At 36.4% G+C, this 25,908-nt stretch overlaps 1 protein-coding gene across 6 annotated transcripts in view; it reads left to right on the top strand.

The window, feature by feature from the left end:
- The window catches only part of osa, an 85,097-nt gene that overhangs the window by 22,557 nt on the left and 36,632 nt on the right, over positions 1-25,908 (top strand). For all 6 annotated transcript variants that reach the window (XM_053760055.1, XM_053760054.1, XM_053760053.1 and 3 more), the window contains exons 3-4: positions 2,275-2,430; positions 10,474-10,536. In XM_053760055.1, coding sequence (XP_053616030.1) covers positions 2,275-2,430; positions 10,474-10,536 — 219 coding nt within the window. The remainder of the gene's footprint in view (positions 1-2,274; positions 2,431-10,473; positions 10,537-25,908) is intronic.

Below are 25,908 nucleotides of genomic sequence, written 5' to 3'. Positions count from 1 at the left end.
TTTGTGGAAGGAGTATGTAAGTTAACAATACCGTATAGTTGTCTTACAAACTGATAGAACAGTATCCTAACCCTTTTAAAAGGGAAGTTACAGAAACGTAGAGTAATAGCCGTCGCAGAATAGATACCGTTCACACGTACATGATTACTGTAAGTCGTATTAATATAGGCATAGATACGTTCCGTTGCACTCGTTTGCAAGTAAACGGGTGTGCATAATGGATGCACGGTCAAGGCCAGTCGTGGCCGCCGACCTTCCCCTGCACGTGCCCGATTGTTTTATAATAATGTGTGTGTGCGTGTGTTTGGTAACGGTTAAATTAATGTTACCGCATTTATATCACCACAATGTGTAACTTTTGACGGGAACAAGCCTATTCGTATTGCAATAGCGGCTGCTAGATGTTATGCGATTTTTTTTCATATGACACAATGACCCATGTTTATCATTTAATTGACAGAGCAAGTGAAGCGAGCGAGGTCTACAATTCTACTTGGGGCAAAAATAAATTTTATGTATGTATGTTTGTTTGTAACCCGATAACTTTCGAACCGTTGGTTAGATTTTGATGAAATTTAAAAGGTATGTAGGATTTGTTAATACAAATGTTAAGTTCGTGAGGTATCAAAATCGTTTAAGTCGTTTTTGAAATATTTACAATTTTGTAAAAACTCATCAAAAATGTATTCGTGAGGGATTGTACCAGCTTTCTCCGACAGTTGTTTCTCCTTTGCACTAATGACCAACAGGACGATTCGTTTTTAAATAATTCGCCGTCATAATCTTTCCCCTACGGACGTTTCGTCGACAGAAACATTTGAGAGTTTCGACGACAGGACTTTTCTACTATGTACTATTCTACTCAAATAATTGTATTTGATCGTTCAAACAATTTCATATCAAATAACAAATAAATAGTTCGAAGCAAAGCGCACTGAACCTGTGAAGAGAAATGTCAAACACAAAATCATACCTTAATTTTTGTCGTAAATAAATATTGCCATTTACAAGCGCTTTAGCAACACTGTCGGCAAGTTCACAAAGATAATCTTCGCGGGGTCTAAGTTCGCGGCGAACAACTAGTTTATAAGTTCATGTGTACATAAATAAATAAATGTTTGAAGGGAATTCTGTAAGCTACCACTTAGTTTTCATTGATTAGCTGGTTCGCATTGTTTATCTGTAGGTTTATACTGTGTAGTATTACGCCATAAGGCTCCGATCTCTCAAGAAAACGGGATGAAATTTTACCAGTACACACTACACTTTGTACAAGCCCTCACCAACAATACGTATTCATTTTATTAATTTGATTAGTAAGTTATCCGAATAAATACTTGTAGTCTCTTTTAAGCCACTAAGTATCTTATTACTAACAATATATTGTAATTACACATAATAACTAACACATGACGTTGAACTTATCTTAAGTTTTACAAAATTTTGTTTATAATAGAAATAGTTTTAACCTTTATAAATCTTTACGGATTTTCACGCTATATTATTCGATATTTATTTTTCTTATCGTATATATTGAAACATCAACCTACCCACATTGAAATAGTCACGGAACACAGATAATAATGGCGCCACGTGACGAGACCGCGTGGGGTCTGGGTGCTATAATAAAAAAGGTAATTAGAGTGCGAGACTTCGCGTTTTGGTGTCACGGCCAAGGCCGTCTTCCGAAGTGATTAATTGCCCCCATTTCGATTGTTATCCAATAGCAGCAAAATTGGAAGTCGATCATTTCGTCGTCTAGATCGCCTTCATTTTGACAAAAAGTTGAAAAGCTTATTCGGTGTTCGCCATTGGAGAACTTTTACTTTTAAGTTTTGTAAACCCGTTGTAGATTCTTGAGTCTTGTTACCGCAAGATTATAAGTGGCGTTAAGTAAATAATTGGATAAGTGGATTACAAGTAAATAAGTGGCGTCATCACACGCCACACAAACTTAAACAATCTGAATCAAATATTACTCTAGGAATTACATTACAATTACATACTATATTACTATAGATCTGATAACACGTGCGTGGGGGTGCTAAATGCTAATTTAACCACTTCCACTTCACATGCTAATCCTAGAAACTCAATTAAATATACGTACGCATAATACATAAAACAAGACAGATAAAAACTTTATTTGTTACTACTTGACACAACTACCCAAATTAATTGACATACAGTTGACGTACTATTACCACTTCGAATGTTATAATGGATATGACCTTTGCAGACGACTTATTTAATCTCACAAACCATCCTTATCAGGGCTACGAACGAGGCGGCTCCCCTCAACCGCCAACGCAGCCCCCGCGCGCGCCCAGTCCTGGTTCGGGGCAGAGCGCCCCGGGAGCCCTATCCCCGACACAGGACGCCCAGCACGCGCCGCACTTGCCGCACGGGGCGCCGCCGCCACAGCATCAGGTAAGCCTCATGCTTTTCGGGATTTTCTCTTTATTTGTATCGCAAGTCTTTTTATTTTTTCATAGTACTGATACTTGTAACCCAAGTCTTTTATATAAATTTCGACATTATAAGCGTTCCCAAATAAAAAGGCTCTTTCTTGACAGGTGGACAGACAAACATATACGAACTGTTACTATAACGTTTAGTTATTGCCTATTAAAGTAAGGAACTCTAAAAAGTGTAAGCTCCATGTTGCAGATGTCTCGAGATTCGCTAAGAAGTTCACCCATGTCTTACTTTTTCTTAGAAAAGTAAAAGCGATCAATCATACCGTTATCGTCTTTATATCCCACTTTTGGGAGCGTTCCCAACCCAACGTCCCACTTACACTGTTTCTATACACTTGAGATAGTTTGTTCGAAAGAGTTACGTGCGGAATTTATCCTCGCTTGTGCCTTTAGAATATGTGAATACATTGTATAATTTCCAGTACTTACCAAATTTATTTTAAACTAACTTTTGGCCGCAGCTTCGCCCGCGTTAATTTCGTGCGTCCGCTCATAAGTTTTTATTATCATCGATATCTTATTAATATTACATCGGGAGGAAACCTATACCAGATTTTAAGTTAGACCTTCGTCTATACATTTGTAAAAATCGCATCAAATTTTCCATCCATTCTCATCTATTTCCTTATAATTATTAAATTAATTCAAGACATTTTTTTAGTTCTAATAGTAGTTTATTAACCGATTTTTAAAACGGCAGGACATAGTCTAGACCCTATTCCACATCTATCGATAAGTCATCTATATGGTAGAAAATCAGAAAATTAGGAGCTAGCAGATGTCGCACTTTGGTCTTTCGAGAAAGCCAATATTATTTTATAGTCCAATGAGACAATAATCATAGCCTGATGAAATATGCCACTATAAAGAAATGGTTCGGACTTGACGTTTCACTCAAGAATCCTGTGAGAAAATGTATCTCAGTTTTCTGTAAATCTTTGAATAAAAATCCACCCAATATACATGAGACTTCCCGAACACCAAGACTTACTACATTCATATTTCCGATTTGTGAGCAAAGCACATAAATCGAGTTATTTTTTTAAATATATGATCCCATACACAGCGATGGATCTGTGCATGAACAAGTGATTATTCATATAGCTGTCAAGATTTAGCAGTAGTCGCCGAAGCGGTACGATGTTTGCATTACGGTTATCGCGGCGATACCGCGCGGGCGGCGGCGGCGGCGGAAATTTTAGATAATTTGAACAACGCCGACTGCCGACCGAACTCCGCTCACTGATATAAGATAGGGTTTTACCGTAGCTCTAGTAAAATATATTATAAGATAGATTGGTCCTCATAAAAGTGGCTGTTTAGCAGTAAATTGTTCCAATAAAATCCGTTCGCACTAAATTATCCGATACGATACGATATCCCAGCCCGACAGAAGGACTCACTGGGAAAGTTGCATTTATGTAATAAAATAAATCTTGGATGTGGCGTGTGATTCCGCTCTAGAATAGGACCACTCCCTGTCCTCCCGTGGATGTCGTACGAGGCGACTAAAGTACACATAGTTTAAGCAGCTGATAGGCAACAATGTCATTCTCAAGGAGGATTGACATCAGTTATAAAATCACAGCCGAATCTCCAAAAATTTAAGTTTTAGGTTATTTTTAACCCTGACTTCGCGGTATCACAGCCCCGAACGTAACCGGGAACATGCTGAGATGGGAGCGAAAATAAGCCAAGGCTTAGGCAGCAAAAGACAAAACATCCGAGGATGTTTTTGTGTTTTGCTGACCGTACAAACTTCAAAGCGTCGTCTTCAATCCTGTCGTTTGACAACCCTGACTGTTCTTGGAAGATTAACTTCACCCGCCTCTTACGTCGGATAGCGAAAATGCTAACTTTATTTCAAAGCTTAAATGTAGAGCGGCTCGGGCGTCTTTTCTATGAAATCTAATCGCGTACGGATAAATCGATTAATATTTGGGCGTGCGATTTGATTTATCGATATTATATCGCATTATATTTAATAATTCCAGTTTTATATAAACTAGGTAGACTTATATTTATTAAAGTATAAATAGTGAATTTTAATTAAAACTTGATTGAGATATATTATACAATACTTAATTCTTCTTGTCAAACATTTTTGATAGAAATCTCAGTACACTAACGTTAGCAAAATAAACCCGTTCTGTATGGAAAGTACAGTAATTCACGAAACACGCTGGATGGAACTTTGGCTATGAACTTTACTGTTATCGCTTGACATTAAACTGCTGCCGAATGTAAGCAACCCCTCGTTGTTAGCAATTTTTAAAAATTACCTCTCCGACCATAACTATTTCAATAAACCGTCTATGGTCATACCCGTCCTAATGGACAACTTTTACTTTCGTTATGCTTGTTTTCCTGTTTTGGTATTCTTTCCTCTCCCCTTTATGCGATATAATAATAATGGTGGAATTAGCGTGGACGGACTTGTTGTCCTGACATTTATTTTAATGTATTCTACTGTTTCTTTAAAAAAATATCTTTATTGTTTGTTTATAACTATGAGAGAAGATTATGCTGAGGAGATTGTATCATAAATGTCACTGCAATAAGAAAAAGTTAAAATTAAACTAAGGAGTCGGATCGTGCGACTCTTCTCCAGAGTTCTAACATGCTAGAAAGGTTCTCATATCATATTTTAGGTTATCTTTATAAATGCACCATTTAACAGGCTACTATACAATTCAGGTGAATTGATAAATTTTACCTTTCATTTATATTTTTTTCTTTGTGCATAAAAATAGATCATTTTTTTATCAAAATTTCCATTGCAATCTCCAACTTAGAAGCTTCGATTTGAGGAATGGGGAATTTGGGAATGTTCCTATATGAAATAACGTATTCTTATCATTTTAAAACGAGTTTTCTTTTTAAATTCACAAATACGACATATAATTAAAAGATAAATTTCGCAGTACAGTACTTAAACGCAATAAAATCGATTTAAAGCGTGTCATTTAAATCTAAATTTTACATTCGAGATCCAGGAATGTTTTTATTGTTCGCTATTTAGCGGTAATATTTTGCGTTATCCGTGACAAGGCCATTTTATTGCTGTCGGATCTCCAGATTATAGTGTTAATAAATGAAAATGAGCATAAATAAATTGAAAATACAAATCTCAAGCGTAGGTGTGTGCGTGACTCGATGCAATGTCGCATCTTGATGATCGGTTCGTCATAGTGCAGCGAACGAAATTCATCGTGGGACATGATCCTAGTATTTTTGGCACGGCCCGCGTCTCGAACGATTTGCATATTCCTATGTCCCATCTCTAGTTGTATGGCCCGCACGTGGCCGGCCTAGCGGCTGATCTGCGCTATAATGGAGATGTACCACATGTTGGCATAACATTTGCATGTTATAAGTTACAAGAAACTGTTTAAAATACAACGCTCGACGTGTATTGTCAATAATTCAATGTTATTTTTTATTGCCAACGATTAATGTCATTCATTTTCTATACTTTTACCATATTGTTATTATGCGGCTGGTCGCTGTTATAAATACAACTTGAATGATTTATAAATTGCAATAATTTTTTCTCGCTTTTAATAGCTATCCGGTGTTTAGCATTTATAATTCTAATTCCATTCCTATATTCAGATGCAAAGATTAATCATCAGTTATCAAGTAACCGCCGGAGCAGAATACAATCCTCCGAGGGAGCATCTTCTGTCGATTTTATACACGGCTCGAACCGAACCAAGTAATGCCTCTAGGAGTCTACAATTTATGCTAACGTAGCCTCCCGACCGTCTCTGCCTCACGTAAAAGCCTTCTCTTTATCTTCATACCCCTTTAGGCGGTGGCGGTGGTTTCTACAAAATAAATTCTTGTTCTCAATCAAAGCTCACAACTAATTGAAAATTCCATCCTTCTTTGTTGTATTTTCGTTTCCATTCTCTACTTTGTATCTTACTTAATCTGCCACTAAGCTAGTATCAGAACGATATATGTATTTGTGTATATGTAGCTAGATGTGTTATCTTCGTATCGGTGCAATCTACCGTACCAACATAAATCTAAACTCGGTTCCGAGGCTTACAAAACTTGGAGCAAGCGACGCGCGGTTAATACTCCACGATGTCAGTATAGAATTTTGAGAGTCAAGGGCCATTCCAGCTTCGTGATCGCTCGAGAGTCGTACGGTCGAAATGAAACGTCGTATCTTATTTTATGATTAGCGGCTCGAAAGCGCTTTGTAATTTTGTTAGTTCCGCCTTTCTGGTGCTGGGGGGCGAGCTCGGCGAGTGGAGATCGATGCGAGCATTGCGTGCGAGTGCAAGTGGGACGCGGATAGTCGATGCTAGCTCTATCCCTGTCGCACGAACCGCCTACTAGGCAGCCATGTTGCGCTCGACCTGCGCTCGCCCGACCGCCATTGTAGCATTCGTAGCTAGTGATGTGCACGTACTCGATACTTGACAGAATAACTACTGAGAATAATAGAGCTGAATCTTTTGTGTCTTTCATCGTATTTGTTTACTTTTCCATTGTCAAACTGGGCAGTTTTCTAATTCAAAGACAAATCGCAAACAAAATTGTAGTATAATTCAATACTTAATTAGTAGTTCATTGCCATGAAAATGGCGGAAATAAAATCTTACATATCGATTCATTTGCATAGTATTCGACCTGAATGCTACTTAGTTGACTTCACCTACACCAGTTAGCTAAGAAATGCTACTGCTATGTTTAAAAAATGTTCACGTTTATCTTCGGTCACTTAATGATCACTCAAAGAGGAATTGTAATTATTGTTGTTATTTTACTACTGTAATACTATCGAAACTAAAACTGACCTCCTCCAGCTGATCTCTTATTGTGTGTGTAATTTCATGAGTCATGCAATACAGTTTCTGACCTATTTTAGTTATATCTTATCTCAGCCTCTAATCTAGACTTTGTTATTAAACACAGGTAATTATTTTTTATTTCACGTAATGAAACCGTTATGGTTTTTTTTACCTCAAGAACAGAAAAAATACGACCTAGCAGTTGCTGTCAAATGAATATATTTTCTTACAAGCCTATTTGGAGTATCCCAATAAAACTCTTGTTGTCTGTTGTTGTTCTCCCAATAAAACAAGATGTTGAACCCTAACATGAACGTAAGATAAACTAAACTCTTAGAGATGTGGCAGTTTTTATCGATATCATAATGTCGATAATAGAAATTCATGCAGTAGAGTTGTAGCCGCGCGGCTCCGGAATTAAAATGTCAGACGTGCGGCAGCGCGACGAGCGTGGGGACTCGCGGGGGCAGTGGGGGGGAGACCGGCGTTATTAATAACCATAAGCCGGCAGACGCACGAAAGTCCAGAGGGGCCACGCCAGCGAGCGGTAATGAGGAATCACTAATTATATTTTACTGGACTATAGCACAAAGCGACGTTAATGTGCTTTATTGCAATGTTTTTCGATAAACAAGTTCGCTAATTACGTTGGAGCGTGCTATGTATTTTCACTTACGTTACATAAGTACACATTTTAAAGTAATTGTACGTACTATTTTTGATATAATTTTCCTAATACACCATGACGGGGAGAGGAACAACATGACAAGATTGTATAGTGTAAGAACGTCGACTCCAATTCGTTTAATATTCCCCCACAGTAGGCGCGACGGTTGCTTGCGACAGCTCAGCCGTTCTCTGCCGCTAGTAAAAACAATATCTATAATATTTTATTCCCAAGGAAATATTCCATTAATATTTCGCCTTTTCTGGTCCCCTTTGGTTATTTTTCTTTATTGAACTTGTCTTTAATTTCACATATTGTATCTGTAATGATTACTTCCCTTTTTCGTTTCGACTTTTATAGCCATGAATAAATTTACTTGACGCAGCCCTGATTTAGACCGGATACTTGAATTATGTTATTTTATCCGGGCACTTTTGCCAATCGGAGATTCATTACCAACATTCTCGGTTTTAATTATTCAGAGCCACTATGTTGGCTGTGACATGAACTGAAAAAAAAACTTAAATCGTCGGGTCTCCGTTCTCCTTGTATATACATAAAGAGCAAGTTATCGTCGGCAGCACTCTACTACGCTCTCATAATAACAAACTGCAAAATGCTCCGGATTCTCGGAACTTTAGTGTGGCGGTCGCTCCCGCTGGAAACCTCTAAAGCGCTGACTACGAGGCGTACATTCCCTCCTGCGGCGAAGTCACAGTGGCAGGGTTGTCGACTGTAGGGAATTGCCGACTTGGATAAATTATGCCGCGCGCTCCCTTTTGCAATCTCCACGAAATAATGCAATTGAATTGTTGAGCGAGTTGACAACCCTTTGTCTTGTATTGTGCTTTTCATTATTCCGTTGATGTTTTAGCATCGTACTCACATTTACACAACCCTACGTTATTATAATTTGCACTTTGTGCGTTATTTGTATGAAATGACAGCACACGAATTAATGGTAAATTAAGTGTGATGTGTGTCGGAATATAAGAAGTGCAATCTTGTATACTATTGCAATTTGTCAATATCTATTTTGTAAAGAAAATAGTGAGAAAACAGTAACATATTTGAACTGTGATAAACAACTTATTCAGAAAAGTATTTTTATAATCAGACCTAAAGTAATTCCCTGCGGAATTACCAAATGAGAATAGTCCTAAACGACTTCTACGAATTCGAAACGCTTCTAAACTTAAACCTACTCTCTCGTCGCCCACACTCTTGATACCTTTGTATCACGAAATCATGATCACAATTAATCTTTTTTTGCGCGAGTATTTACTCATTCGGAATATTACATAAAATGATTTATGTAAATTTTATAATAACCATATTCAAGTTCAGGGTTAAACAAAAGATTGAGAGTATTATAAAAAGGCAAAAATTATTAAGATGTTATTAATTTTTCTCTCTCATAATTCACATTCATTACGTAAGTCAATATTATTCTTGACTCAGAAGTTATTTCAATATTATTAGTTAAAAATAACTTGTAAACTGGTTTAATAATAGACTCGTCTGTTCATATTTGAAGTATTATGTAAATTCAGTTGTTTTCAAGCGTAGTATTTTTTGATAATCTCAAAGTTGCAAGTGAATATAACTTAGCAGCGTTTGGTGTCAGCCAGTACATAAGGTACAGAAATATATCTGTGTGCAAATTTTGTCGTGCTCTGACTGTACCGAATACAAGCGCTATCGAATGAACTGGTGTCGTGTCCTGGTTCAGCTTAAAATACAGTTACAAGGTTTTATATCCATTTGATGTTGGAGCGCTACATGAGAACACAATTTAAGCAACATGGTAGTCCGTTTTCCGAATTATATCACATACGAAACGAATACGGCACTACATTTGAAATGTGATGATAAAAATTGGTACTAATTAATCATTGTCTATAGAGTTTCTGTTTTTTAATTTCATCTGATATGCTCTTAACCTAAAACGAAAGAAAAGGTGATCGAAAATAAACGAAGTTATAATATTGAAATAAAAAGAACTCAAATCTTTTTTACATAAAACTCAAACTTAAGAATGTTCTTCAATTTTGGAGCGCACCTTTAGCTGTCAACCCAGTATTTTCCTGAAACGGTTGATAAAGTAAAGTGTTCTATGCCTCATTGTCACTTCGCTTTTGCTGTAGCCGTAGTTTTGGCGTTTGCCAGAATTTGCCCCTCGGCTAACTCGCCACTCAGCTCAACTTTGAGCTAAGCTCGTGAACTTTTTGTCATTGCCGTGTTCTGAATCGAGATTTAATTCCGTACATTGCAAGTTAAAGTTTGACTTTTTACTCGTGTCGTTTTGTGTAAACAACGTGAATCGCATGAGTTGAGTCAATTTACGTGATACTTTTATTCTCGTACACAGATGGTGGAGCTGATTAAGCCGAACTAATTTCTCAATGATCAGATGTCACGATTCTACTATCTTTCTATTCATGAATGTTAATTGGCTTGAGTTTAGTTTTAGATGATCTTGCAATTCTTACTAAGTTTATTTGTATTTTTTTCACAGGGTTACCCACCACCTCCAAGGCCTCCTCAGCCGTCCACACCAAACGCACATGATCCTGACTCTGTAAGTAATTTTTATACAACATACCTAATGGCTTGTTGAAGCGCATAGATAAAATTTTGATTCTCATTTGCATCTAGTCTAGAGGTGTATTAATTTTTCGATAAAACCGGTTCAGGTTGATTCTAAAATGGTGTACTATCTATCTATATTAAAATCGTTAATCTATGACAGAAAATGACGTTTGACGTTATTATGCACAATATGATTATTGCGTAACAGCCGTATATAGCTAATAGCATGTTTATGCTCTTATAATCGCCAAATTATGCCACAATGTAATTATGCGATGCGATGGCAAACGGTCATTAACATTTGAATGAAGTGCGCTAAAGGCCACAATCAATCAGCTACGGGTACGATAACTGCAAAGTAAAAATTGTGCAGAAGTTTACGTCACAGAGTATATATTTTATGATGCAACTAGGAACTAAAGCATTCATCAATACTTCAGGTACCCTTCAAGACTATTTTCTTTTCATTTTTATGAAACTTATAGCCTGCTACTAACAAAGATTTTGGGCGCAATTATTGGAGCGTTTAATTTACAATGAATGAATCTAAATATATGTAATTTTTTTCATAAATAAATTAAAGAAAGCGATGGAACTATGCCAAGTTTGTATTGATTTTTAATAGGTTTATGTAGCGCATATAGCAGTTCTGTACATTTCTTATTTTATAGAATATCGTAGTGACTCAGGCGAGTATTAAAAAGCTATCACTCTCAGAACCTCGTGAGTTGCTTTGGTAAAATAATGGCCGCGTGAGTTTTGTTTACCATTTACGACGAACTAAGCGTAATGATCATGCTACATGGGCCTCCTTTTCGACCTTTGCTCCTACCTTACGGTGTTAATAAAAGCTATTTTAAAACCATGTTTCCTCGGTCGGAAAATGTAGTATCTTGGTCTTCATTTTGATGTTATTTTAATATGATATTACAGAATTTGACAATCAAGTAAATTGTGCATGGATAATGCGTAATGTTTATTCGTGTTTGATTATCAAGTTCCACGAAATTGTTCTATTGTCATAAAAAAGCGGGACAAATGTGTGGATAAGGATCCGTACGCTGAGGATATATTTTTCCAAAATCTGTATAATTTCACAAAGAAAATGTATTTATTGATATTTATTTCTTACTTTGTTGGGCTCTAATAGTTCTATTTTTTTTGACATGCTACCAAAATGATGGTTTATGTTTTTACCCGACTACGACGAAACGAAAAGTAGGCTTGTGTTTTTGGCCGTTTCATACTTTTAGAGAGTGATTTTCAGTAGCCGGGATTTTAATTTTGGAATTTATTTTTCCGGTTATATTCGTCGATATCACTATCTTCAATTAAGTCCAATGTCTTAGACTATTACAGCACCGTCGTCACATAGACGCGTATCATAATTAGTTTCTTGCGTTCATCGCACATTTTTGCCATCATCGCGCAAATGACGAGGCTCTGTTGAGCGTACATCGTCTAATGGTTGTATAATGAAGCCGCTAGTCACGTAAACAGCTATTTCTAATGTACAAAGATTCGGGGTTTTAAAGTATAGTAATTTAAGGTCTTATACGGCGTATTATATTGTATGATAATCAAAATAGTTCGTCTCGCCGTTTTTCTAAAATGAAGTGATAGTATTTAAATTTTTGAGAAATATCTTGTGAAACATTTTAAATTTTTAAGCGTTGAGTAAAGCAATGATAAGAGTCGAATTGGTTGTTGATAAAATTGCAAAGAAACAGCCTAAAGATTCTAATATGAGTAAAACTTTTTCAAAATCTACACCCAGACCAGCTTTCAGCGGAAGATAAAATGATCTTGGCTAATGTACCATATGCCAATCTATTATTTGCATAGTACCTACATGTACATTCAAAATAGTATCTGAATCAAAATAGATTGTTAATCGAGCACATATATTGTTCTGTTACACTTTGTCATTCAAGCAATTTGCGTGTCGTGTTACGATCGTAAAAAGTCGAATGTACTGTGAAACAAAACTTCCGTTTCTCATGGTACAGGGTCGGTTCACACAGAGTACCGCAACGGGGTAAGGGTAAACAATCGTAAACGTCGTGTCTTCATAAACGCACATGTCGACCTAGAATATCGCTACTATAATATTTTCATTAGGTTTGGATCTTGAGAAACTTTGAGGAATATTGTATCAGGTTTTTTGACATTGTATTTATATAAATTCATTGCATTGAATTTTCTAAATCAACAATGTATTTATTATTTAAAGTAGTATAGTATTATTTAAAATAGTATACTCTACATTATTTCTGTTGGTTGTGTGTAATTTATCGAACGTGAATACCGTATTTTGCAAAATATCCAATTTCAATGGTAAAGCTAATTACTAATCTATCTGTTCCGGCTCCAAGTTATTGCGAAATTTTGCCAAAATTTTACACGTTGGATTAGTTCTAATTTAGACTAGAGTACTAGTATATTTAGTTATTTTACGATTGTCATGAATTAAGTTCGTTCTTCTCTGGCTTGTCTTTGTCATTTTGAGGATAATCTTGATGATATATATTTTGTCTTGGGAGAGATATAACAAAATTTGTTTAAGGACTGCCTGGAATATTGCTAAACATTGTAATCGCTCTGTGCAGGTAGGTATCTAAGCATTCCATACATACATTTGCCACAGCACACGTGAGACATTCCTAATCTCAGCCGCGACAATCCGCGGCATCTGAAATCCAAAGCCGCAATACGCTACTACAGTTGAAACTCGTGATAATTATTATAGTCACTATCGATAATTCACATCGCGGAGGCCTCATTACCGCACGCTCCAATAATTCAGCAAAGGTTTCCGTGACAAGGGGCAAAACAAACCTTAGGTAAGTTGGCGATCAGACCCCTCAAGATTCTTTTCTTTAGATACAATCTTGCTTTTCCACAGTTCTGAAAGTGGTGTGTCAACCAACAATATTGATCCTCAACTGACTCTCTCGTTCGGATCCAATACTTGGTGTCGAATGACGCCGAAGCGAAGCTTTGTGACATTCCGCCACCACAGAATGTCGAAGCCCAGGGCCCGCTTTCCCACTTTATCTCATATCTCTTTACTTCGCAAGGTCTGCATCATTAGTTGTCAAGCGATTGGTATGCATATCAATCCTTGACTTCATCAAGCCAGCAATTGGTGGGTTTTTGTCCATTTATTTACCCCGTGCTTCCGCAGACACTACATTAGCTACGCAGTGTCAAGAAAGATTAATTTCGTCTGACAAACTTCGATAGTGGACCTTCTGTAATAACATATTCTCTGTCGGTACTTGTCTCCAAAATCCTTATTTACATTACATATTTATTGACAATGAGCTTGTTTGCCAAATTGTGCCGCGGGTTGTTGCCGAAACACGGCTATCTTGGAATTCAATTAATTTCATGCGGGCTTGAATTGGATATAATATCCCAAGTGGTCGCAATGAAAAAACTTTGATTTGAAGGTTGAATGGAAAGCTATAAAAGAACTGACCTCATTCCTACATATATTCTCAGTCAGAAGAAGATTTCACACATCTCATAGTTGTCATACAAGTACTGAGAGTGCTCCCGTGAATTTACACTATGGACCGCTTAGAAGTTGTCTGCAACATCTTCCTGCACTAAAATAATTGCCATTATTATTCATCGACAAATGTGAGAAGTGGAAGGTCGTAGAACCAAAAATATATAGGGATAGATTCCGTCGAGTTATCGACAATTCTTCCTTCCGTTTTCCTTCCTTCTTTCCGGTCATCCTAGTTTTTATCCACAGAACTAGTTTTTATCGTGACTTGTCTGCACTATTAATTTGGAAACCTTCTAGCCGGCAAAGACATAAATTTTCAATATATTTCTCGTTTTACACAAACCAGTGCCTCGGTAGAGAAACATGTATAATGCTGTATTGGGAATTTATTTAAGTTTTTGAGGCTGATCAAAGGGACGTCACTGCACGTTAGTCATATGTTACGGGCACGTCGGGAGCAATCAGGAACAAGCATACAGCCCTCGGGCGGTCCTCTATCGGGGTCGGATTGTGCACGCGGCATGGGTTTGAAATGTCCCATTAAAACGTTTATTGTGTTAGATACGATCACGCTACTATACGGGACTTAATGCGAACCAAATACTTCAAAAAGTATATTCAATTTAACACCTTAATAATAAAATTTCGTTTAATTGTCGTGTGTATATGTTTAAAGGAATGGCTTCTTTTTCTTTTAGTTGTAAGAATAATATAATATGAAATAATTTCGCCTTATCTGAGTAGATAAATGATGATCGGTCGAGTAACCGATGATCATGTATTTTTCAAATAAACGTTTTAAAAATAGACAGGCTTTTTATAAATATAAAAGGAATCGTGGGCAAAATTAAGCAAAATATATCTATTGTTGTCAATCTTCCCAAAATGTACTGTTAAAAAGGCAATATCCCGAGCGAACCCGATAAAAAAACTGCAATGCACTCAAAAATCTTCAACCCTACAGTTTTGTAGAGGGGTTGTTTGATGTTGATTGATACCGTTAGTCGGGCGAGCATTGTCTACGCAGGCCGGGGCCGGGGAGCCCAAATGAGTGGAATTATTGGACTGGGGTCTGCACAGTCATGTGGAACTCTTTGTAATGAATGCGCTCCACGCACCACCTAAATCAGAGTAGCTTCAAAGAATTACAGGTGGTGATCGGAATTGATGTTGCTCTCAGATAGCTAGATTTAATTAAAACACCATAAATTGTACATTTGTAAACATTTAAACTATACATGGATACATTCTACTGAATATTCTAGGAAGAATAGCAGCAAAAAACCTTTTTTGATGTGTTTATAAAAAATAAGTTCCTTTGTTTTCTCCACATGTTAATTGCGTGAAAAATATTTCTCTGGTCACATAAGGTTGAACAAGTATTACCCTTCGATAATCAGGGGTTCCTTGATTATCGAAGGGTAATACGCTTAATGACATAAATTGAGTGGTAAACCGTAAAATAACAAAGACAGGGGATAGATGTAAGCTCCACCGACTTGAAGAACGTTTTTAAATGCATGATGATGAAATAACAATAGACTAGTCTCATGGTTAGTAGTCAGTTACTAGATGACTTGATAAGTATCGAGTATAAGATCTGTGTATATCTTGCAAATAAATGATTCTATTCTATTATATTTAATATCAGGTTATAAGGAAAAGAGAACTAATATTACTGATGTCAATTTGTATTATTTCCACATTTTGGAAATATTTCTAAGCAACTCAAAGATGTAAAGGATGTTTGCAGAAAAAAGAACCAAAACGTACGTACAACAATATACGGTACAATAATATACACGTAACGTAAGTAAGTATGTATGTAACATACTTTGCAACATATTTTCAAATCAAAATTGAATATGTAACTTCTACCTATATCAATTTGTCATAGTCAAATTGACGTTCTAATTTAATAAATTATAAAGCGGTCTTAATCCTGATTAATTTGCATTGCATCAATTACTGACATCATCGCAGATTCCAAAAGCATATTTCGAGATAAAATTTTTGGTTGTCTGTTAAATTTCAAGCGTTCTGGAGCACAAAAGGGAGTGGAATTACTCGACGGGCGGCAGAGGGGGTATTCAGTAAATGCTGAGGGCTCTAATTTGAGTTATTTATTTATGCAACTTTCTGACGTGACGATGAATGAGGCCCAGAGAAATTCGCCTCACAAGGGGCGCTCTAAAATGTCCTTTGCTTATACACAATTGAGCACAATGCTCTCTTATTCCTATAGCGCTGAAGTATTCAAATGTTAATATAATGTATTGTCTGATTCATATGTAATTTATTAATACTGAATAGTTTAACTCACTCAAACGATCACTCTTTAAAAATATGTCAGCATTTCTTTTACTTTATCTGTTATCTATCAATTTCACCATTTCATGAGAAAAGATACGGTATTTACATTTCAGCACATCAAAAATAAATAAAGTCCATGCTTCCCAGTAAACGGTAAAAATATGCCGTCAATTAAATGCGCGCTGTCATATGCCCGCAGAAAGACTTGCGTAACAATGTAAAGGTAATGCATGGAACAAAATATTCAAATGTAAAAAAAACGAGAGAGCAGGGCTGTGCTCTAGCGAGTTGCACGTTCATAATAAACGAGATTGAGTGGGGCGCGGCGTAGACGCAAATGAATGACGGTAACAGCGGAGAGCGTAATCAGCCGACGGGCGACGTGCGTTCGCATGTAAAAACAAAGCAAATACATTTTACTCTGGAAAATTTCAAGCGCAATGTAGCTGGTGCGACGAACGAGCATGATAAGCAGTCTCCGCTGACGGCGCATGGACTTTAGACCGTCGACTTGAAACTTGTCCAATTTAAGTATCTATGAATTCGATGCTTGCTTCTAGTCTCAAATATCAGATAACCATTCATCACTTAAGTAGTACTATAATAACTTTAAACCTACGTAATTTGTAATAAATTATTATGTTTATTTTTCTGAATAACTTTCCAAAAATGCCAACCTTTCGTTGGCTTTTTTAATAAATAAAACTGTAAACTGTCTGACAAGCTTGTCTTGCTGTTCTCTTGCTCAAGCTTCAACCGACTTTCGTATATCATATTCGGAAAATAAGTCCTTTGAAATCATTATACTTAGACTTGAACATGGAACAAGTTTTCACGTAGCGCAGCACTCCATGTATCAATTCCGTCAACAATATTCCGACTTCAAAAGAAAATAACTTTATCGAGAATGGTTCGCCGCCCGTTTCGCTCATTCCGCTTTTGGGAAACAGCCCAACTTTCCTGATGGAGAGACCATTCTTCTACTTTCCTCTCATAAGTAGTAGGGTTGTCACACCATACATTCTTAAGATTTCTTGGCAACTTTTTCAAATTGGCCCATATAACAATTCGAAACTGAACTAAAAACTCAACTTGGTTGATTTTCATAAGATAACTATATCGTCAATATAAATTTATAAATTGTGTTTCAGTATATATATACCTACATCTTATATAATCTTTAACAGCGTCATCGTACTCAATTTGACGTTAACATGATGCTGTTGAGTTTGGCAATGAATGATTTGCTAAACTGGAACCGTTGCTTGTTCTTTAGACAAAATTGTGAATATTCAGAGGCCCGCGTAAGTACGTTTCAATTTTAATTGAATAAGCCGAGCGCGTATAATCCTCCCCTAGTACCACCGCGGCCCCGTGCCTCCTAACTCGAGTTTGTTTTTGTAGCCACCTCTTCTATTTCAACTGATTTAACACTATCCTCTCATTTCACATGCTACGTTTCGTATCGATTCATACTTTCGAAACTGTTCGAATGATTCCATAAACTTGTTTAAGTAAAAATTCATCAAATATTTAAATTAATATTAAACATGCAGCGCTCTGATGAGAATGGCGATGGTTTAATTTCAACGGTATCTGTGCTTGAATATTATTCATTGATAAATTTTATCGCGAACGCATATTTTATTTAGTCGTTTGGACAGATGGATAGTGTGGCCGCATTCGGCCGAATGTAATTATTGCGGTCCGATTTCGATAATACGCCGCGAGGCCGTGCGCGGACCAAATGTGGTCGGGAACTCGTTTCGTTTCATTTTAATAATTTTGTACGGCTCACAGAACAGATAAAGCATTTTCATGTTGTTTTAATTTCGCTATTCACTATAATCACATGGTAATAATTCTTTTGTGCCGTATGATTCATATTTTCGAAATCGCAATAATAATTACGTTGATTAAAGTCTGGTATATATGAGTCGGTATTCTGCAAACATGGTTTCACATCTAGCAAATGTACAGTTACACATAGAATACAATAAAAATATCTTACTCAATCACGGGGTCGGTGGGTTCGGCGGATTAATCGCGTTGTAAAAAGCTGGATTGTCAGTAACGAGGTTGTAAAACCAGACCCTTACACCCATAACCGAACGAACGGCTCCTTGACACGAAAGTAAAGTATAGTTATTTTCAGCTTATCTCTTTATTTGCTAATCCTACTACATTCGATTCAGGGTTACTAAGATGTTAATTAAACTTGTGTTTCGAACATGTGACACAAGAGACACAAGATTAAAACAATTATTTAAATGAAACAATTTAAAATGGTCACGCAGTTTAAGGGAATGATGGATGATAGAAAAAACAATCAATGGACCAAAGCAGTGACAGAGCTGAGACAGAGACCGGTTGGTAAACACCAGGCCCGCTTTTCAGAAGACATAGTTCGAAAAATAGAAAAGCGTTAGATGAGACTGATGAGACTAGCTCAATTGGCGAAGGAAATCTGGGACTAGATGTAAGCGGAAAATTATGATTTATAGCGATAAAGATATTGGAAGGGAAGTGTATTAAATCTCTGTACTGTATAAGAGAAGAATGCATTTCTATCATGATTACATGAAAAAAAATAATAAATAGGTGGTTCATCATTTGTATCAAAATACTTATGAGCTTTCGAAAATTTTTAATTGTTAAATAATTGAGCAGCAGTTCGTGTGCTGTCGCAGCTGAAACTAGTACATATATAGTATTATAATCCACAAACCACGCCCCACATTTTATGTTCTATTAAACGATCACATTACATATTTTACTGCTTTACGGGATCATAATATGTCACGGCTTCCTTTAGTATATCAATCTATGTTTATGAACAAAAGAGTTAATTGGGTTAACTTCGTATAAAATCTAGATAGACGTCTTACTAGTTATAAAATATATATCCAGGTAAAATTTAACGATTAAAATCTACGTGTTCTTATTCTTATTCTATCGAGTGTGTGCAAACAAGTCTGACTTTGTTACTTACGTTTATTATTATTTACGTCTTGTAATGTCTTCTTTTTTGTTGTATTTTAGAGTCATTGTATAGTGTAGCGAGTGATGAAGCAAACTAAAATCCCACTTCTGGGTGAACTTATCACCCAGAAGTGGGATTCTTATGATACTTAAAATTATACATAAATTAGGGATACTTAAAATTATACATAAATTTATATATAAAAAATGGTAAGCCCTTCTGGCATAATAGGGACCAACACTGTTTGAATGAGTTTCTTTCGGCATTTCTTCTCAGCAGTGGTCGTTCCGAAATGCTAGTAGTTTGTAGCTTTGGTAAACATCATTTAATTTAGATTATGACGTGAAAAAGTGCCTGTGAAGGCCTGATTTTGATTTTGATTTTGATATCCACATCATTACCTATAACCTAATCCTATACCTACTCCTATAGGTCCTCATGCGTTAAGTAATTTAAAAGAACAGAGCAACATGGCATTATTACAATGTAAAGATACATCATAGTCATTACAATTTTTGAGTTGATTAGCTTCAGTTGTATAACTGGTATTGGGGTAAGTAACGTCAATGTGTATTCTGCAGGTGTTACCTGTATGTAACTTACGGTATCGCATTGTTATTGTGTTAAATTCTATACCTATATTGCAGTGAAGAATTTAGGTGTTGTCGTAAAAGCGGCCGTGTCGTTTTATGGCTCAGCCCAAGCGAGGGTCGGATCGTACTGCCACCATACCACGGGTGGTCGTGGGACCACCCTACTCGTGTATGAATTTTCGTAAACTAAACAATGTTACGATAACGTTCACGATCCGGTGTAAGTCCACGAGTTTGCGATCTAAATACAAATAGAGGTTAAAGTTGAGGGTTTCTTTTAGTAGTTGATACGATTTGATGTAACAGCTCCACGTATATATAGAGGCTTCTTCCTGCAAACTTTAACGGTGCACTTCTATAAAAAGTGAATAAATTTCTAAAAGTCTTAACGCTTTTTTTGTATGAATGTATACTCTGCTCATCCATATGACTATCTTCTGGTCTCATATTTCATGAATTATGAATTGATTTATTCACGCACTTAGATTGTTTTTTTTTCAACTTTAAAAATCTATGTCTATGATTTGCATATGTCAAGAAATTTCAAAATTTTACGAGTGGTATTTCAAATTACATATATGAATCGCTGTCCTAGATTACGTGTAAATCTTGCTCAACGCTTCACATTCCTGAAATGTCAGACAAAAGCTGGCGGTTGTTAACCCATTTTATGGGCATCAGCTGGCTAATGTTTCCTCGTACCTATCGCGGGTTATTGTAATCGCGACGGCATTGACCCCGCGACCCTGCCTGACGCAACGAGTGTCGCCACAACCATCAATCACAGGCTTGTTGGTGACGTTTCGCGACCTAAACCAGTTAACCAGGTCTGTGTTGCTAATTTGCATAATAAATCCTGTACTTAGCCTATACTGAGCCTGTACTTAGTAAAATTAATATGGTAAATTATATAAACAGCATCTTGTTTGAAAACATTTTGACATGGAATTTATGTGTAGTGAAGATACCTAAAACTTCTATGAATTTTTAGTTCTCGAATTAGAGCATCAGGTTAATCTTGTCATGACATGAGATTGTGATTCCCAAGACTCCGCAATTTGATGACCAGAGCGGCTGACTGCTCTGGCACGAGTAATATTCTAGAATACTATTTTTATGCTGTCCCGTGCCAGTGTCCAGTCAGCAATCTATAATCTAAGGCGTGCTTTGTAAATCCATTTTGCTACTACATATTGCTATGTTAATGTAATGATACAATCTAGTATGAAATATTTTATATACTTTCTCTCTGAATAGGTACTCTGCTCTGCTACCACACAGCATGAAACCCTTTACTGAATACATTTGATCAGTGAGATGCAATTAATTCATTTTCGACTTCAAATACACTTTTATTCTCTAATCAAATTTCTTTATGTCGTTAGAAAAGATTTTGTTTCCGAATGTTTTAAAACAAAAAATTTTAAACGTAAATTACCTTTGGGGCTTAACGTATTATCATGCGGAATTTATTTAAAGATGGTTTCTTCCTGTTGGCTGCTTTCCAAAGGGGTATCCCCAACATTTACCAGACGATATATGTAATAATTATGGACTTTGATGTGTGTAAATGTGTGTGATGCGTCTACTGATAGGTACCTATTAGTATTTCATTCACGATCGTTTGTAGTTCTTTCGTCAGCGGCGATCCGTTGTTTCCACGAAGATGTAGGCGAATGTCACGCTTCGCCCTGTTTAGTGAAGTTGTATATTTATGTATGTATAGGGAAGTTGTTGAGCCACAGAAACCAAGCGTTTCTTGTTAGAAAGTGAGAGTTCCAAGTTTCTGAGTGCGCTCTTCGTCGTCGGAACGAGCGACCGGCATACTAACCTAAGATTTATATTATATCAGTTATATGGTACGTCTGTGTTTATGTAAATTATGACTTATTACTATAATTATTATAACTAACTTTAGGTTCAAAATATCGTCTTATAAAAAAATGTTGAATTTACTTTGGCGTTGCAATTTCGAATTGCATTCAGTTTCGACGTATACATGTCGCAGCCATGTGGTTACATCAGCCATTTGATTGGAAGGCTAGCCCGGTCATTAAACACCGGCATTCAATTGAGTGACTGAAGGACATGTAGTCAAATTGTTATATTCCTTCGTTTTATAAACGTTCAACGACTTGGCTTGACTTGGTAAAATGGGATACAGACGACTTCGACGTAGACAGTAGTCTACGTTGATTGATTCTAGTTCAATTAACGATCGGCCTAAGCGTTCAATTGAATGCCAGCGTTTAATGAACGGGCTAGCCTTACAATTAAATGGCCGATTTAACCAGATGACTGCGACATACATATAGTTGGACACAAAACAATAAGGGCGATAAGCGTCAGCTGTTCTTCTTCGAAACATTCGATTACGTCAGGTACATGCATATCTAGATTGTCTTATGTACTTCGGTCCAGACGTTTGGGAGCGAGGGATGCCTCCAGATAATAAATAACGAGTGCAACGATTGCGACCGCCGGCTCTGGGATAAGGGGGCTCGGGGAGGGGCCGACCATTTTAATGTCCCGAGACGCCAGACTTTATATTAAACATTCGACCTTGGCAGTGGCCTACATCGACACCGGGACACGCACACACAACCAGAACCGTCGTCACGAAAAGAAAAGTTCATTCAGTGTTTCGGCACTTCTCGACGCTATAAATAATATAAGCGTGACGTGTTTACTCATCTAGCACTCTATTTAGACTCCTTATCTTTGTTTTGTCCCGTTGACACCACTAAAGGTCTTTGTCACTAAGTTTACAATTTATCTAATTGTATTTATCCTTATCTATATTTGTTACGTAATTGTTCACCGACCTTCTGTTATTGTTACTGGCAGGCATGCGCATGCACAACACTGAATCATACATTCTGTGTTTTTGTTCTGTGTTGAATGTTGGTTATATCTCTTTATGTAGCTTTTTCTATGACGAGTATACTTGTGGTATCTATAAATTGCTAAATTATAATTACCGGTAGAGGATTTAATCATTACTTTGTTGTAAACTGGCACCTGATAATTAATATCAGAGGAGGGGACTGTATTGAAATTGTGATCTAATTATGTTTTCGCTAACTTATTTAACCACATATTATTTATTTTATAAGCTATATACCTAAACGTTGCACACTGAATTTCCTTTAACAAGATGTTGATGACTTTATTAAATTTAACAAGTATACATACATACTGTTATTGCTATTACGTGAAACAAGTGAGTAATGAATGTGGGTCAGTGACGAGAACAGACGTAGGGTCGAGCCGAGATGCCATTGACGTTTTGTTAACTTGTAACTGTAGTGTATTGTTACGTCACACAAGGACGCGACGACATAAAGTATTTATTAAAACGTAATTTATAGATGGTGTTTACGACGTAATCAGTACGATAGCGTGGGCTCGACAGTTATTATTGACGTAGCCAATATTAGATTTCCATATACGGATCAATGACAATATTCGTGAATTTTTCCAATGTACCAAGAATTATTATTTGCTTTTTGACGAATTCTCTTTTATATGTTGAGAATAATTAATATGCATGGAGTTATTACCAGATTAATCTTAGTTCAGTTAAGTATGCACTGATAAATCATCACTATCTTTCTTCTCTCTCAGTGCAAAATGATTTTTATATAAATATCTGTAATGCTAATATCTTCTTTCACTTATGAAACTTACATATGAGTTCACGGTCAAATCGTATTTTAAATTCAGTTATGTATGGAACATATCACACACACAAAAATAATGAGGTAGTCTTCAAAATAATCTAATCTCATCTATTTTCAGAACAAATCGTAGTATTTGTTAGTTTTTGGCTATTTTAAATTCGGATCGAGTTTAGTGTTCTATTTGCAAGACTTGTGAATACACAAATTAGTCACGGATATTATAAAACCTTCTGATTTCTCTGTGGATATTCTCTTATTTATCCATCTGAATTAGTAAGAGTGTCGGCTATGGTTGCAGGTGTTCGGTGTCACTAGTCACAACGAAACTGGTTAGGCATCCGGCTGCGGCTCGCACAGCGACCGACAGATGGCGCTTCATATTGCGTTTTATAGCAAGAAAAATAATTGGTTTCTTTCTTTTTTCTTTCTCTTTTATGAATTACATAAATATAAATATGAATATATTTATATTTATGTAATTCATTAATATTATCATCAACCTATTTATTGCTAAGAAATAAGGTCTGATGGTTTTAAAACGATTAAACATGTTATTTTGTGATTGAGCAATGTTCAAATTCAAAATTACATATATGTAATGTAACATGTTGTGATTTGCTTATCATGAATTTGCACGCATACTCATAATAAAATATATTTCCAAAAAACTCTAGTTACCAATTTTTTTAAAATACATTTATGACAGTATCGACCGTAAGACAAATTACTATGTAATTACAGCTCTGTTCAGACCGCTTATGTAACTAATGGAAGCATAATCGGGCCGGAGGAATCCGATCGTAAACACGCTCGCTAACCCACTAAAACATATTTCTTTTATTTTGCGGGGCAGCCTGCCTTCGCATTGCTGGCTCCGCCGGGACCGCCACTTACAAAACAGGTTTCAGTATCAAAATTAACGATAAATCCACTGGCGAGCTGCAGCCTCCAACCAACCTATATATATTTTATTTTGGTCTCGAGAGCATTACTATTCTGAGCTCTGATATACTTTAAAAATGTAAAATTGTTGATTCATATAATAATGCTCGTGTAATTCTTATTACTTTAATCTTCATTGACTTGTGATAAAGATGATATAATAACATCATCTAAGTAGATTTCATATACTAAATATCAAATATTATTTTCAGTTGCTTGGGGTCTTAAGGCATATTAAAGTTTAATGTTTTATAATTACAGATTGTAGTATTTGTAATTACCTGCAGTTCTGCGGTAACGTTACTTTACTGAAGTTTGGATGTTCATAAGGATTTGCTGATAACATCTTAACAAATCAACTAGTACATAATTAATTATGACCAACTATTACTAATCGAATTATTTTAAAACCCCGTTTATAATGAAGTCTAACACGAAGAAGTAACACAATTCTGTAGAAGGGATTGAAAGCTTAAACTTCTAAAATTTGTAGATCCTCCTGAATTTACGCTCATTGTAGTCCACAACATTATTGTCTCAGTAATATAGTTTTAGACCCACCATCCTACCAGTGGTATGGCCGGTGGTTGGTATGGCTTACGGACCTACCCGTAAGGTAAATCAGCAATATTTAGCTTGTTTTTTGAAATTGTCTCTAAATTTTTGCAATGACCCATATTCCCATTAGGTCATCGACAATCTATCGTAACATTAATGAGATACACCCTAATGTGTAATTGTAACATTAACAAAATCTGATCAATATCACCCCGTTAAATTCGATTTGATATAATAATTGTGTATTTTAGTTTTTATACGCCGCGTCATCTCCTCGCCTTATCGTGCTATATTAACATACAATTCCATTAGACGAGTGCATGCGATAAACAAGATCTTTTATGTCAATGTGTGCGTATATGTGCTCATTTTCTCGTATTCGCATGTGAATGCTATCGTTGTTTGTATCTTACACGTTTATATGTATATTCTACATACGCTTGTATCTTATTTACATTTGTGATGAAGGGCATACCATCATGTTTTTGACATTAAAAAAAAATTAATCATAGAATTGAATAGCTAGTATAGTATATCAGGCAAAAGATTATAATAATATTGCATCGCAACGTAACATACATTGTTACAAAGTAAGGCTATAAGAGAATAAATATCTGGTCGAGTTGGAGACTTGCTTGGGTGCGTGCAGCTCTGCACGACCCCCCGCTTCACATTCTATGCCCTCGCTTCGTAGCTATACATATGGGCTGGACTGAGCGGCGCGGCAGCGGCGTGCCGTCGCAATATCAGCCCGGTGAAATCGCTCGCC

This window comes from Plodia interpunctella, chromosome 19, assembly GCF_027563975.2.
Source record: "Plodia interpunctella isolate USDA-ARS_2022_Savannah chromosome 19, ilPloInte3.2, whole genome shotgun sequence".
NCBI lineage: Eukaryota > Metazoa > Arthropoda > Insecta > Lepidoptera > Pyralidae > Plodia > Plodia interpunctella.
Note: the sequence above shows the minus strand (reverse complement) of the source record. Positions and strands in the feature narration are given on the sequence as shown.